This window comes from Ostrea edulis, chromosome 7, assembly GCF_947568905.1.
Source record: "Ostrea edulis chromosome 7, xbOstEdul1.1, whole genome shotgun sequence".
In the NCBI taxonomy this organism is placed as follows: Eukaryota; Metazoa; Mollusca; class Bivalvia; order Ostreida; family Ostreidae; genus Ostrea; species Ostrea edulis.
Window position 1 is genome coordinate 58450621 of NC_079170.1, and position 17500 is coordinate 58468120.

General features: G+C 35.6%; 2 protein-coding genes across 3 annotated transcripts in view; one reads left to right on the forward strand and one right to left on the reverse strand.

Annotated features, from left to right (window-relative positions):
- Window positions 1-2531: 2531 nt before the first annotated feature.
- LOC125655911 (zinc finger and BTB domain-containing protein 42-like) lies at window positions 2532-12532 on the reverse strand. Its single transcript, XM_048886445.2, has 4 exons — window positions 12230-12532; window positions 9719-10205; window positions 9415-9616; window positions 2532-7513 (listed from the first exon to the last, which is right to left on the reverse strand). Exons 2-4 carry the CDS (start codon window positions 10115-10117, stop codon window positions 6603-6605), a joined length of 1512 nt encoding a protein of 503 aa, XP_048742402.1. The 5' UTR covers window positions 10118-10205; window positions 12230-12532; the 3' UTR covers window positions 2532-6602.
- A 3779-nt stretch (window positions 12533-16311) lies between these two features.
- The window catches only part of LOC125655914 (proteasome subunit alpha type-5-like), a 28950-nt gene continuing 27761 nt past the window's right edge, over window positions 16312-17500 (forward strand). Inside the window, exons 1-2 of one of the 2 annotated variants that reach the window (XM_056144823.1) lie at window positions 16392-16461; window positions 17033-17186. The gene's annotated coding sequence lies outside the window, so the exon portion shown is untranslated. Of the gene's footprint in view, window positions 16462-17032; window positions 17187-17500 lie in introns of both variants that reach the window. The other variant, XM_056144822.1, reaches the window with a different exon arrangement.

The following is a 17500-nucleotide window of genomic DNA, read 5'->3' on the forward strand; positions in this document are numbered from 1 at the left end:
AATGTTCTATGTAAGGAGATCCATTCAGTGTTCTATGTACGGGGATTCATTCAGTGTTCTATGTAAGAGGATCCATTCAGTGTTCTATGTACGGGGATCCATTCAGTGTTCTATGTAAGGAGATCCATTCAGTGTTCTATGTACGGGGATTCATTCAGTGTTCTATGTAAGGGGATCCATTCAGTGTTCTATGTAAGAAGATCCATTCAGTGTTCTATGTATTAAGAGGATCCATTCAGTGTTCTATGTATTAAGAGGATTCATTCAGTGTTCTATGTACGGGGATTCATTCAGTGTTCTATGTACGGGGACCCATTAAGTGTTCTATGTAAGGGGATCCATTCAGTGTTCTATTTAAGAGGATCCATTCAGTGTTCTATGTAAGGGAATCCATTCAGTGTTCTATGTAAGGGGATCCATTCAGTGTTCTATTTAAGAGGATCCATTCAGTGTTCTATGCAAGATGATCCATTCAGTGTTCTATGCAAGAGGATTCATTCAGTGTTCTATGTAAGGGGATCCATTCAGTGTTCTATTTAAGAGGATCCATTCAGTGTTCTATTTAAGAGGATCCATTCAGTGTTCTATGCAAGAGGATTCATTCAGTGTTCTATGCAAGGGGATCCATTCAGTGTTCTATGTAAGGGGATCCATTCAGTGTTCTATGTAAGAAGATCCATTCAGTGTTCTATGTATTAAGAGGATCCATTCAGTGTTCTATGTAAGATGATCCATTCAGTGTTCTATGTAAGGGAATCCATTCAGTGTTCTGTGTAAGGGGATCCATTCAGTGTTCTATGTAAGGAGATCCATTCAGTGTTCTATGTACGGGGATTCATTCAGTGTTCTGTGTAAGGGGATCCATTCAGTGTTCTATGTAAGGGGATCCATTCAGTGTTCTATGTAAGGGGATCCATTCAGTGTTCTATGTAAGGGGATCCATTAAGTGTTCTATGTACGGGGATTCATTCAGTGTTCTATGTACTCAGAACACATAACCAACATTGGGGAATAAATTCAAACTTGTTGTTAAGGTATTCCATGTATAATGAAAGGATAATGAACAATTTTGAAGGATTTAGATCAACATAAATGTTTATTGTTAAATAATGATGAAAGTGAAGCAGACAAAACTCACATGACTGGTAAATGATTAGAAGCTGACCTTTTTGCACTTAAGACTTTTTGGAAGAGTTGTCTGCCCTTTGCAAAAATAAGAAAAATCTAATTTTCTAAAAAAAATTGTGTGGTCAATGATTAATTTTATTTCATATTTTCATTAAGAGTAGGTGTATGTAACTTTCTACCAAGAGATTTGTATGTAATATAATTTCTTTTTAAAATATTGTAATAAAACATGCCTTTCCCATATACTTCAATGTTAAATTCTAGGTGAAATAAATCAAGCAGTAAACAAAATTTTAAAAATTCCTATGGTGGATTATTTTTATTTGATGAGCCCTTCAAAATGATACCATGATTACAAAAATTCCACCATCCATTTATTAGATATGAAATGTGGTCATTATACATTGAATACCTTAAACAGAGAGTAACACCAGCCTTGGCACCTAACTTTTGTTATGTGCATTGCCAATGTAGAGTTGAAAATGGCTAAGTCATTTTTTAAATCAGCCATTGTCATCAGATGGTTCAGGTCCTTCCCAATTTTTCTTCTAATAATTATACGCCCGTCGAAGACGGGATGTATTATGGTATGGCATCGTCCGTCTGTCTGTCCGGACCTTGTGGGCAGGATACAGACTGAACCATAAGCCCTAGGACTTTACAACTTGGTACATTTGATCACCATGATGAGAGGAAGATGCCTATTCTTTTTCAAGGTCAAGGTCGTAGTATCACTTATTAGGAAAACCTTGTGGGCAGGATACAAACCGAACCGTTAGCTCCAGGATATTATAACTTGGTATATTTGATCACCATGATGAGAGGAAGTTCTAGGTCAAAGTCGTATCACTTTTTAGGAAAACCTTGTGGACAGGATACAAACCGAACCGTAAGCTCCAGGACATTATAACTTGGTATATTTGATCATCATGATGAGAGGAAGGTGCCTATTGTTTTTCAAGGTCAAAGGTCAAGGTCGTAGTATCACTTATTATGAAAACCTTGTGGGCAGGATACAAACCGAACCGTAAGCTCCAGGATATTATAACTTGGTATATTTGATCATGATGAGAGGAAGGTGCCTATTGTTTTTCAAGGTCAAGGTCGTAGTATCACTTATTAGGAAAACCTTGTGGGCAGGATACAAACCGAACCGTTAGCATATTTATGAAGTAGCGCATTCTAAGGCTATCCCACTTTATATCTTGATATCCATTTCTACAAGCATAATAATGAATTAGCTCACAGAGGACAGTGTTAACTTCACTAAAATATGAATCCCACTAAATTATGTTTTCCTTGAGCAAAATCTACTGGCGTATTATGCCACGTTGGCATTGCTCTTGTTTTCTTATGTAATAATAATATACACTATGCTGGATAGTGATACACTAAAACCACTATTCTGGCTAATGTTTATTGATAAAGATAACAATATATATTCCCATAACAAATCATAAATGTTTAAACCTGGCAAATCAACAACATTCATAAATGTTCAAATGTGGCAAATCAACAACATACATGTTTAAACCTGGCAAAACAATGTCTTGATTTCAACAACATGCATACTAAAACTTTGTACATTAACAACGCTTAGAATATGAAAACTAGTAACATGATTACAGTATATTAAATACGCATTGCTCAACAATGATGTATATTTGCCATTTAACAATAATATACTGAGTGTTTTTCCATCTCTTTGCAATATTTAACAAGAAAATATCACTAACAACATTTTGCAAAGAATCTAAACAACATATATACTATTTCTGACTGAATCATTAGACGACACCGTCAGCTCGAAAATGATTCTTAAGAGTATGCTTCGAGAATGATTCTTTAAGAGTATGCTACGAGTAGCAACTTTAAATTCACACAGAAAATGATTCAGAATACAAAGCAGACTGGGATAAGCTACAAAATGTGAGTAATCAACAATATACAAGTATATATGACCATGCTCTTTTGACTGAAAGGAAAATACACGCATGTCGTAAATGAAAGTATACAAGAAAATAATCGCATCGCATAGTAAAGACGTAACCTGGAGATTGGAACAAAAATCAAGATGTCAACTGATGTTGGATAAAAGCAACATAATTCTTACATGTAATATATACATGTATCCGTGCAAATTACTGAATGTTCCTTGAAGTTTACACAGGGATAAAAATGTTTCACTCGAGTAGGATGCAGGAAACCAAAAGGACACTTTATATCAAATATGGAAGAGTTAGTGTTATTGGAAAAAGTGCAACCAAATTTTAAACAAGACCATGGGTCACATTTCTCACCCGAGTCACCTTGGCCCTGCCATTGATCAGATGTTGTGTTTGTAAAAGATTTTTTTATCCATCTTCATTCCCATGAAAAAATTTGACCTCATATTCACTGCGAGTCTAACCTCACCACAAAAGATCACAACATAACTGAAAATGAATTCACATAACAGAGATGCCTCAACACCAACATGACTAACCTGATCTTGCTGTTTTGGATAAGACCAAGGTCATTAATCATGAAGACCTTGCCAAAAGAAATCTATGTACATCATATGAAAGCTCTATCTTAAATAGTTCAGGAAATATTAAATAGGTATGATTTTTATTAAAAGAAGTCCAACGTCCAGGTCACAATATCGAGCTTCACAAAATAATAGTCTTGCAATAAAGAACCGATTTACAAAATTTGAAATATAGAAGTCAAAAAGACCAAACCCAATTGTGTGCCAAGGTGTTGCAATAAAGAAACTAATGTATATGCAAAATTAGAATGCCCCACCGAAAATAGTTATGAATATATTTAATAGGTTATGTTTTCTTAAAAGTAGGTCAAACTGCGAGTTCATGGTCAAAGATCATGATAAGAATTGAAAGGTCTTAATTGCCATAAGAAATATATATACAGGATATGAAAGATCCATCTAATGCCTCGTTCACACGAAGAATTTAATTCGCATTAAACATAAGTTAATGCGAATTAAATCTGAACTGCGTTCACATGGAGATTTTAATGCACATTAGTTTACTTCGAATTAAAATTGACGTCGCGATTTAATTTACTTCGCATTAGCTCCGTGTGAACGCTAAGCGAAGCTAATTCGAATTAACTGTAGACGCATGCGTAATGGCCAATTTGGGTCACATGCATCATACCCATGGTCAGCTATATATATTAATGTTAGTTTTGTACGAAAAACTAAGCAAAATGATAATAATCACTAAAAACATGTACAAACAGCATGTCATTAGATAATGTCAGACATAAATATGTGCTCTGCATAGGCATACTGAGTAATACATGTGGAAGGAATTGTTTTTAAATACGACAACGTTTTAAAATAGTGATAATATGATTTTCTTATTTACATTTTTTAAAACAAATATGCCGCTCATTGTTAATTTTTATACCATATGACGTCATAGTAGACTTATAATACGTATTAGTAATTAAAATTACGTTACAACAATAGTCAGCGGAATGGTGAAAAAGACGTGCCGAAGTTTTAAAATTGGGCCCATGAAGAAACAAGATATTGTCTTGATTGAATGTTGGTTGTCAGAGGAAATAAGAAGTAATTTCTTGGGAACATATAAATAAACATGACAAAAAACTCTTTATGTGTAGATCAGTTATGTATGTAAATTGTAAACATGTAGTATACTACATATAGGCCTATATAACGTTTTGAACAAAGAATTCTGTATCTACACAATATTCAGTAAAATATCCATAAAAATAATTTTCAGTAACAAAGTCTATTCTATTATTTCGTGCACCCTTTAATAGAGATGCATACGAATTTAATGCGCATTAGTTTACTTAGCATTAAACATTACCGCCGTGTGAACGCTATTTAATTCGAATTAGTTTAATGCGCATTATTTTACTTTGCATCAAATTTGATTCGAAGTAAAATTTAATGCGCATCCGTGTGAACGAGGCATTAAAATAGTTCGGGATATTTTGTATAGGTCAGATTTTTATTAAAAGTAGGTCAAACTTCCAGGTCAAGGTAACAATATCACACACCATTGCATCACAGAGGTCTTTTCGTAAAAGATGTAAATATGAAAACCCTAGCCTAGATAGTTCAAGAGATAATTTCCCCATATATCAGCATATAACACTTTGAACCCCCTTTATATTATTGCCACACTCTACCCCCAGGAGTCATGATTTGAACAAACTTGAATCTGCTCTGTGTCGGGAAGCTTTTATGTAAATGTTAACTTTTCTCACTCAGTAGTTCTTGAAAAGAAGATTTTTCAAGATTTTCCCTTTATGCATGTAAAACTTTGATCCCCCATTGTGGCCCCATCCTATTCCCGGGAACCGTAATTTGAACAAACTTGAATCTGCACTATGTCAGGAAGCTTTCATGTAAATTTGAACTTTTCTGGCCCAGTGGTTCTTGAGAAGATTTTTAAATGACCCAACCCCATTTTTTCATTTTCATAATTATCTCCCTTTAGAAGGAGGTATGGCCCTTCATTTAATAAACTTAAATCCCCTTCACCCGTGGATGATGTATACCAAGATTGATTGAAATTGGCCCAGTTGTTCTGGAGAAGAAGATGAAAATGTGAAAAGTTTACAGACGGATGGACAAAACAGGTAATCAAAATAGCTCACTTGAGCTTTCAGCTCAGGTACGCTAAAAATATGTGTGCACAAAAAACTTGCATGTAACTAGCAAACGCAAACAAATTGCCCCATTGATTTGTGAAGAGGTACCATGAGAATGGGTCACACTCCTGTCAGCATGATGAGAATTGTGTAGAATTCGGTGTAACTTAACTTTGCATGTGGTCTACCCTGGTAAATGTCATAGATGCATTATGTCTACCCAGGTAAATGTCATAGATGCATTATGGAAAGTAGATGACTTACCATATAAGCAGAAGGTTTAGCAAGGATTTAATTTTGGCAGTACTAGCGAAAGTGATTAGATCGCTAAAATTGAATATCGCTAACAATTTACTCCATATTGGAGGTAAGAACTGTCTTTCCTGGAATTATAAAGTCGCTAAAATTAGCTCCCGCTAAATATATATACCCTTTTCTATGGGAAAATTGCTAAACTTGTGTCTCCTAAAACTTCCACTTAAACAGTATTTGCAATTTGTGTGGTGCATTACCAAATGATGGATCATGCCAATCCATTTTCAGCATGAAAAGTTCCGATTAGTAGTTGCAACAAAACTGTGATAAAGGGATCTCCAGATGAAAACCTTGGTGAGAAAGTACAAACATGGAACCAGCCATAGAGTGAGCAGGACTGCAACTACATGTACATTCCATCTTTGAGACAAAATCCCTTATAAGTTTGGAATAAACACCAAATAATAAAACACAATCCATATAACTATCAAAAAATTGATGAAAATAGACATAGGATGAAGAGAAAAGAAATCTACCATTAAACAAACCATTGCACATTACACTTTATTTGGACTAATAAATATTCAAGGTCCAAGTTCAGACCTTTCAGATTTGCCTGCTTCAGTCAAATCAACAGGTTCCTCTGCTATATGAGCAGAGGCCATTTGATTCTCTTCATCAGTGAAAGAGGAATTCAGATTCTCTCCCTCCTCTTCTGATCGGGTTAAATCTTCTGAGTTTTCAGAAGTCAGCTGCCATCCAGACATACCTACTTTGAAATGTGACTTCTTGTGTCGCTGCAGATTCCAGCTGCGAGAGAACCGCTTGCCGCAGATGGGACACACATGGCGCAGGACATGGTTGTATCTGTGAAATTTAAGGGATCTGTTGTCTCTGAAGCTTTTGCCACACGTACTACAAGTGAACAGTTCTCCTGAAGAACTTCCTAACTCACTTCTTGTGTGCTCATGCTTCTGAGGGAAGGTCGACTTCCTGTTACGCTTTGGTATAAAAGATGGATGGCCCCTTTCATGAAGAACCATGTGAATACCAAGAGTTTTACTGCTGTTGAACTTTTGTTGACATATAGAGCATGTGTGATAGAGCCCAGTGTTCTCCACCTCATTCTCAGTAGGAGAGGGGTGCTTTCCTAAATTAGACTGGCTTAATCCAACAGAATCTACAGGTTTCTGAGGAAAATTTGTCTCTATAGATATGTTAACACTTGGGTCATGGTGGTCTTCTGTTCTGTGTTGATCAATATCAGTACTGTTCTCTGATTTGTTCTTCTCTCTCGGTTTAGGAGCAAACAGGTGGAAAGGTTGTGGAGACGGCCGTGGAAACAATAAAGGGCGAGGGTAAGGAGTTCCTAGGTAAGTAGGAGATAACTGGGTCATGTCAATAATATTCAAGCCTGGGTTTGGCAAGTAGTGCATTCGCTTTGCTAAAGTGGCTGGTGACACAAGTTCCTCTCTAGCATGCTCTTCTCTGCTTGCTGAAAAATTACAAATATTCGAATTTAAAGCATATGTTATAGTAGATAACAGTATATGTAAATATTAAAGGGAAAGGCAACCCTAACCACATTGTTGCCTTTATGAATAAAGTATTACTTACTGATATCGTAAATGACAGTCTTTAACAACAAAAATCCTTGCTTAACAATTAAATCAATATTAATCTATCTTATATTTCAAATTGCCCGCCGCTAAGAGAGCGGTCATTTATAATTTATGACGTCACACTGTCAGTTCTGGTTTATTTCATCAGCAGCACTGTAAAGATGACAGGTTACGAACAGTTAAGTTTGGAGCTGTATAGATTTGAGCCCGTTCTTCCGCAAGAAGAAATTAAGAAAAGAAGACGTTCAGTTGCGTCGCAGACCAGGCAGATGGTACACATTTCTTCATACATGTAAATGTCTCAAACCTCAACTTGTCATTATGCAAATGATGGATCCACATTTTACATAGTTTTTTTTTTACCCAAATAACTGTTGGGTCAGGAATTTTGAGGAAAATTTTTTTTTCACATCTCCCCTTCGCATTAGTGTAATTAACTGCTTCACAGGAAGGCATCCACCTATTTACAATGTATTCGTAAAATCTCCCACATGCATGCGAGTCTTTGATGATCTTATCTCATAAAAACCGGAATAGACGGTGTGATGTCAAAATTATTGATTTTTGTGATCTTGAATACAAAAGAGTTCCGTATCATGGCAATTTCAATTTTTAATGTTTTAAAATTAATACTGAAGATTATCTAGTCCATATCACATGCACTTATATCACTTGGGGCCTAATTACTATATATAAGAGTACTCTTATATATAATAATTAGGCCCCAAGCGATATAAGTGCCCATGGTCCGTATATCAACAGGATAGTATAACAAATCTTTATCATATAATTAATCCTATCATTTATCATGTAAAAAAAATTTGGGTTGCCTTTCCCTTTAAGAATACTATACATTTGTATGTTGTTATGTGTCCCATTTGAGAATTTTCCACTCTTGTAGAGACATCACCAGCTTTAGGTGAAGTGCCACAAATTTTGACTTGTGCATGGTAACTATGGTCATAGCAATGAAAGTTCTTTATTGCACCAGCGACTACCATGATGATGACATAGGACCTCTGTTTATACAGATCATATCCAAAGACCAGTGACTTTCACTTCTATTGCCAGGCACTTCTACTTGCCCAGTAATTTTACACAACAGTCCAGTTAAGCTAAAGGTTTAGATAGCCTACCAGCCAGAGTCATATTTCTTAACACTAAAGCATTGTCCCCCTTCTGAGAGAGGGGCACCCAAATTCTCTGTATGCCAGCACCTATTGAGTGAAGCTATGGGATCACTCTTACCTGCCAGAAAGCACCCGGGACCTCAGGCTGGGCACTGAATGTAACATTTTAAAGACATACAGACATTAGTACAGATTTGCCTTTGCTGTGGATCAAATTCCTTCAGGTGGAAGGCCTTCCTACAAACTATGTCCAAGAGGTTATATGTAACCCTTTTAGATCAATTGGTAGAACACTGGTCTATTGTGCCAAGAAGTGAATCAGAGGTAAATTTATGATTTACTGCAACCATGTTTGGTGTACTAGTACATGTATTACATGTAAAATATAATCCTGCTAAATGAGTACATACACAGTATAACAAATAAATGGGGGGGGGGGGGGGGGGTTGTTGTTGTTGTTGAGCAAGTTCTAATGAGTATGGCAGTTGGGCAAACATGACTAAGCTACATCGGTAATTGCTTTGCTCTGCAAGTGTTGCAAAATTTAATTTTGGAAAGTCTCAATGTTCTGATGAAGAATAAATTGTACACCTACACAACATACTTATTTCACTTTCATTTCAAGATGTGAATCCAGCTCTTACCTGGCTCCGGATGTTCTTGTTTGACAATCTCCAAGTCGGGATTCTCCACTGAACTAGTTTCTGACACGGGCCGTCCAGATGTTGATACACTAGGACTTGTTCCTGGGCTAAAGCGACCAGAGCTCTCCACAAAAAACAGCTCGGTAGAGCCCCTACCCCTGGGAGATGGTGAAGAATTCTTCTCCTGTATCTCGGAAGCAATCTACAAACCAGTATTTTCATCTTAACTTTATTTTCATCAGTGGATAAATTTCAAAGATCAACTGAACATTTACAGTCTAAATCAAGTCTGTGGTCATCATACCTCACATACGAACGCCTGGTGTGCACGCAAAAAAGTCTGGCATAATTTCTCCACCTCCTTGATCTGCAAGATTGATGCCACAGAAAGTAACCTTTCTGCTGAAACAGAATCGACGGTAATTACACCGGAGTAACAGAAGTCCAACAGACATTTCAAGCTTTCTTCATCCAAACGATGACAATTAAAATCCGATAGGTAGTTGTTTTGTTGTGAAAATGCTTGATAAAAGTAAGGACTAAAAGCAGCTAAAACTACACGGTGAGCCCGAAGACGTTTAGTGTTCGTAACAAGGGTGATGTCACAAAATTCTTCATGTTTGTAGAATTCTTGGAAGGCCAAATTCAACTTTGGAAGCTGCTTTGCACTTCGGTAAACCATTGACAAGGGTGCTGAATCCATTTGATAAAATGTTGGTAACTTATAACCTCAGTCTTGTTCTTGCTATCATTCTTTGGCACAAGTGGTTACATTTTTGAACTTCTTAATCCTAAAAAGATTTAAGCATAAGTCACGTTATTATGGTAAAATATATATATTAATTTTAACAAGAGGTTCATGGCCACAATGTTCACTTTTACATACAATCAAGACTTTACAAGCTTTAACTTAGTGCCACAAATTTATTAAATCTATGTTAAGTGTTCAGGGTCACTTAACAGTGAGGGCTCTTCATTGTATCAATCATGGAATGCCCTACACAGAACTTAGTAGATCCACAGCCTTCACTTCTGATGCCAAACACTTAGTGAAGGAACAATGTGCTTCCAACCAAGGCCTGTCTCAGCTTGGAATCGAACCTCCTGCTCACAAAACAAGCTCTCTACCAACTAAGCTACTGTCACAGTGATAGGGGATCATGAGATTGGAAACTATCCTAGTTCAATCATGGTAAGCTAAGGCCTGGATAACTGTAAACTTATACTTGTATAAAGTATACTTGGCAAACTAATTTGCATATAAAATCAAAATACTTCAAGTATAGTAAAAGACTTTTCATATGCTTGGAAGTATACTTTAAGTATACTGCAAGTATGTTATTTCCATAAGGGTATACATGTCAGGATGGTTGCATTCTTGGTATGATTTTGATATTAAACTGTATATTGTGATTTTATATTTGTTTTATCCAACAAATTGTGTATTTGCGAGAACTTGCCCAGTGAATGTATATCCACTACTCTGATGAGTTGGATAAACAGAGATATACATAACAGATATTAGCAACTTCCACAAATCTTGTATTATCTCACGGTATTTTGGTAAAAATGCACATACTGATTAAAATCATATATACCATCTAAGTAAATCAAGGAGATCAAGGCAAAACCTTTCAAACTCTTATCACTACAACATTCAAGATGCATTTCTATAAGATATGACTGCACATCTATATATCATTAACATGACAGAGAAGTTTCAAAAAGGTCAAAAGACTACAACGTAGCCAAATTAACAAGATTTCCGGAAACGCTTACAATTTGCCTATATTTTGCTAATAGTAATGTAGCGGTCAGCCAGGTTTGATTGCCAGTGGTCAGATAGCTCAGTTGGTAAAACACCTAACTAGGGATTATGGGGGCCCAGGTTCGAATCCCAATCTGGTCCCTTGCATTTTCTCCCTTCCTGTTACATATAGACCATCCCTGGATTTGCAGGTGAAAGTCCTGCCAGGGGCAAAAAGAATCAAGTGTGAAAACATTTAAAGAGGGAGGAGTTGCCGGGTTTGATTGCTGGTGGCACAGTTAGCTCAGTTGGTAGTGCACCTGGTTGGAGATTCAGGGGACATGTGGGTTCAAATCCCAGTCTGGTCCATTGCATTTTCTCCCTTCCTGTTACAGTATATTTATTAATCATCAAATCATTTCAAAGCTTGCTATCAATTCATCAAACCAATGAGTAGAAATTAAGAATTCATAGGATTGTCACAAATTTTTTAGCAGTAAACACATGCCCCGATGGTGTTGCTTATCTCTATTATGCATATATTGTATATTTGTATCTGGATAAAGCAAATGTATAATAAACTATCATAAATAGTTACATTACATGTACTTTTGAATGTCTTCCTCTGTCTTCATTCCAAATTTCAGGTAAAATTGCTTTATTTTTATTTGTGCATATTTCTCTCCAATGGATGTTGGATAAAGCCACATTTAATTGGCGTTGGGCGACATACACATGTATGTTTATAATGAGATGAAATAATATAATTAAAAGAATAAAATATAAAGTTTTTTCCTTGAAATTGAAAACTCTTTTTTAATTCTGTGATTCAACTTTGAGAAGCCAAATAACTTTTGGGGTGAAATATCAAAATTAACAAATATTTGTTAAGAATGACGATTGACCCCTATCCCTGAGCCAAAGCCTACGTTTGAAGTCCAATTATTTCCTTATTCGTATAGATCTAGAATCTATAGTATAGGGCCCAATGAGCATCATTCAAGTCATTCTATGGCATGATACCATATACAATAAATATATCTCACATTCCTTCTTCCTCGCACTTACCCAAACTGACTCAAGGTTGCAAAACTACTGTTTACCACATTTACCGAGGTTTACAATCTTTTTAACACATCGCAGCTTGTTTACTAAGTGAAAAGAGGCCTTTCTGGGACACATTTTGACAGCGAATCGAGTTACAATACAGATTATTTCCCCTTAATCTGAAAAAATTCTAAACAAGAAAACCTTTCACAAACATAGCACACAATTCCCGGTAATACGGAATTTATGATGGGAGAATTCGCTAATGGAAATATCATATATCAATGATAAACATAAAGTAAGATGATTGCAAAAACTTCATTAAATTTTCTCAGTTAAATTATTTGTAAATCTCCGTTGTCAAAAAGGTTGCCAGAAATTTCGGCCCTATTCAATTTCGGTCCAGATGGATTAGATAACTCTGATTTGATACCAAGACAGAGGGGGAAAACTACTTCTTGATAAAGTATGCACAGTTCAAATATTACTACTTGTACATAAATGTGGAAAATGTTACATAGACGTAAAGCAGATGGACCGCCGACTCTGCAGCGGGAAAATATGTTCCTAGTTTAGAAGCGCCCTCACCTGGATGTATATAGCGGCGAAAAAGAAAACTTATGGTTAAAGATAACCCGAATCAAAATACAAGGCGAAGGTGTAGTGCATGGTTGAAGTGACCTGTCATAATTAAAGTGACATCACTTTCTATGTACAAAAAATATAACCCCGTGTTTCCTTTCTAAACTACATCGTCTTATATTTCTGCAGCTTTTATCGATCTCGTAATAATATGGAGGGTTGGACTTTTCTATAAACTTCTGCAATCTAATATACCCACCGGTAGGTTCAATACTTTTTTTTTTTCTTTTTTTTTTTTTTTTTTTTTTTGGTATGAAAATACAAAAATCAAGATAAAGTTTGCAAATGGTCTTAGTGAAGCTTAAATCATAGTGATTTCACAAGGTGGTATTTCTAAGCCCATATCTCTTCAATATTTTTATTAATGACATTGTTGATGAACTTGAAGCAAGCAGTTGTGATCCTGTTCAAATTGGTGATATCTCTGTAAATTGATTATTATATGCTGATGATATTGTGTTATTATCTGAAAGTAAGACTGGGACACAGATTTGTTTAAATATTCTTGAAATATTGGATATTATAATAATATTATCATAAGATAATATATATTCAAATTGGAAATTACAGGTTAATGTTGAGAAATATAAAGTTCTTGTATTTAATTCAACTGATAAATGTTGTGTCAGTGAGTTTACTTATGATGGAAATGTACTTCAAATAGTGCCGGTCCCGTGGGGATGCGGGTTAGAGTAGGTCCTTGAGCAGTACCCCTTGCTTGTCGTAAGAGGTGACTAAATGGGACCGCAAAAACCGAGGTCCCGTGTCACAGCAGGTGTGCCACGATAAAGATCCCTCCCTGCTCAAAGACCGTAAGCGCGGAGCAGAGGCCCTTCACCGGCAATGGTTACGTCTCCATATGAGTGAAAAATTCTCGAGAGGGACGTTAAACAATATACGACCAACCAACCATCCGGTAATGGTGACGTCTCCATATCATTTGAGTGAAAGATTTTCGCGGGGACGTTAAACAATATACAACCAACCATCACATAATGCCGAAATTTTGTTATCTTGGAATAGCCTTGAAATGTAACGGAAACTTGGACTTAGCTATGTCATTTCTCGTGGAAAAGACCAGAAAAGCCTATTTTAATAAAAAGAAAATCATCGGTCTGGATAATCCATGTAAAATTTTGGAAAAACTTTTTGACTTTATTGTAACACCAGTTATTCTTTATTGTTGTGAAGTTTAGGGTATTTATACCAATGTTGGTGAAAATGCAGTTATAGAAACATTTCATTCAGTTTATAAAGGAAATAGTAAAACTACGAATGTTCCTTGCAGCGCAGATTTAGGCAGATCACCCCTGTGGACAAACGTGTATCCTTTAAGCATAAAATTTTGGAACCACCACATTACTTCTGAAAATGCAGTAGTGTTTAAAACTATAAAGCAACAGCCCACCCATATTCTTGGACAAAAATGTTTCACCGTTATGAACAATTTTCATTCGTAACTAAAATAAGAAAGTTCGATAAACCCATTTCTGGGAAGTATAAAACAAAGGATAAACAGATCAATGTTTACATGAAGAATATGCAAAAATTCATAATTCACAACAATTAAAAATTTATCATGTTGTTTCGATAACTTTAAACGCAGTGCATACAGTGATTTACTCATTAAAAAGGCAGAGGTCAGTTATCAGCAGAATGAGATTAAGCTCACATAACCTTGCCATGGGAAAGGGAAGACACGCGGGTCTATACCAACACATTCATGAATGATATGATAATCTATGTAATACTGGGGCAATTGAAGATGAATTTCATTTTCTATTAAAAAATACAACCATCATAGAGAAATTTTGAAAGAAACTTGTTTAATTTTTCTCAAAGATCAAATATGCCGGTCATATATTCAAAAACTCAAGTAAATCCCAAAAATTGCTGCAATTAACATACTCATTCATCAACAAATGTATTTTATCTAGTAATAATATACAAAAATAGATCTAGAATATATATGTATACATACATTGTAAATTATACATACATGTATTATTGGTAAATCAATCAATTAACTCAGTGCGCACGTGTATATTGTATACTTAAACGACACTTTCTACAAACGTTTTTGAAAAATGTTGAAAATGAAAACTGACCTTGATTTTATATAGTAAAGCTGTATTACCACATGGAATATACCGGTAATATATCCCCATGATTTCTCAATCAGTACCCCTTGGTTATCGTAACTGAAAGATTGTTGAGTGTGGCGGAAAACATCATCAATCGTAAGAAGCTACTAAATGGCACGGTCCTTCGGATATGAGACCGCAAAATTCAATCAATCAATGTTTCACGTGTCAATGCATGGATGGAAATTAAAACATTACGTTCATAAATACTTTTAATAATAATGATAATAAAAAGAAATACACCTACATTAAAATAAAAAAGGAATAATTACCTCAATCCCAGCAAACTTAAATAAACATGTGAAAATTTAATGTAAAGATACCCTGCAGGGCAAAAACACATACACTTCTGCTTCATACTCAGATATTTTATTGGAAGTAGACACATGTATTAATTAACGGCAAACTAACAACTCAACTTTATGACAAACGGGATGATTTCAGCTTCTCTTTCGTCAACTTTCTATATTGATTTAGCAATATCCCATTATGACCTGCATATGGTGTTTATATCTCTCAAATGATTCGATACGCAAGAACTTGTTCTGCGTATGGTCAGTTTTTAAATCGAGGCAGGCTACTGACAGAACATGTTGATGATGCAGGGGTTTCAACAGTCTTGCTTAAAGTCAGCATTTCGCAAAGTCTATGGTCGTTATAGCGATCTAGTTTGCCAATACAACCTAGCATTGGGTCAAATGCTGTCTGACTTGTTTCATACCAATTGTTAGGCCCGTCTTGTCACACTGATTTTGACTACGAATAACTCCGTTTACCTGATCAGGATATAGGGCTCACGGTGGGTGTGACCGGTCGACAGGAGATGCTTGATCCTCCTAGGTACCTGATCCCACCTCTGGTACATGTATATACCCAGGGGTCAATGTTTGCCTAACTCTCTATTTTGTATTGCTTATAGGAGTTATGAGATTGATCACTTTCATACAACTACTATGACTAGTACGAACTCGTGCAACCGGTGACTGAGTGAAGGTAACCTAATCGAACTACCATCAAATATCGAAAACAATTTAATAACACCCAGCGAAGTTACTGTCTATATAAATTTAATTGCTACTGATGACCAAAACACAATTAAATCATTTTATCACAAAATCTTTCACTTGTACTATCGCTGTTCGTAATTAAACGTGAAAAGAAATAAAAAATAATATCAAACTTTTTACATGAAAAAACTCACTATGAAAAAAAAAATCGCCTACTTTACGAATTCTGAACGTTTATGATATACTTTACCCATAAGAAGTCTAAATTGTGCTTGAAGTTTTAATCAAGGGGTGAGTAACTTGCACAGGGCCGAAACCACTGCAGACCGAACTTGAATAGGGCCTCAACCTCTGGCAACTGTACGAAATAATAGAAGAACAACTTACTTAGATACCTTCACCCGGCTCCACTGGTTTCGCATTGTCACCGAAGCCTAGCGTGTGTTAGTTTTACTAAAAGGTATCCATATTCTTCTAAACATACTTCATTAGCACGAACTTCTTTTAAGTATAGAGTAGACAAAGAATTTTGTTGTTGATTTTAATAACCAGCTCCCAGTTGTTGGGCATTTTTTTTTTATAAAATAAGAACTGTTAACGGCACATGGAATGTACTATGTAGAATGACTGTCATAGTTTTGGTAATTTCGGTGAATGACAGTCTCTTTAGTCATTCTATAGACCCACTGTGTCACAGTTAAATAATGGATGATATTCGCCTGGCTGTGGTCACAAACTGAATCCCACCTTTAAATTAAATGTTCTTTAAAATGTGTGCTTTTAAAAAAATAATTAGTAAAATTCATTGTTTCCCACGTTATTCATTATTCTGTACATTCATTATGTCTTTCCCTAACTAGTGTAAACTAATCTTACAGGTTGACATTTTGAATTTGAAGGGTTCCCCTTTGGTCTCAAATGATTAAATCCCCAAAATTTATATACTTTTCAACAAATGCCCAACAAGTAAATTTTTATTTCTTAAAGATATGATCTGTGTCATTCAATCTAATCTATCAGTGCTAATTTAGTCTTCGAGAACCACAACATACTGAAGTGAAACGTGTGGTACTTGTACTCAAAAGAATAGGCAGTGATCGATCGACATGAAATTTTCAGAAACACTCCATATGCCATCAGAACTCCCTTGGGTTTGCAGATAGAATTTCAACATTGGTGCTTTCGGTAATTTCAAGGTTAATTTGTAAATAGATTTCAGTAGAAATTTTAATATCTGGTGGGGAAAGTTTTAAAATTTAAGCAAGGATACCCTTCAAATTTAAATTGGTGAGTGTCATCCTAGGATTAATTCCTAAATACAGATATGAAGCGTTTGTCATGTGCTAGAAATAACATAATATGTGAAGGAGTGTTATCGATTAGGGCTGAAACGATACGCCCCCTTCATGATACGATACATATTGCAATACTTATGCCACATTTCAATACTTTCAATGCAATACAATTTACAGAAGAAACCAATAATAATATTATTATTA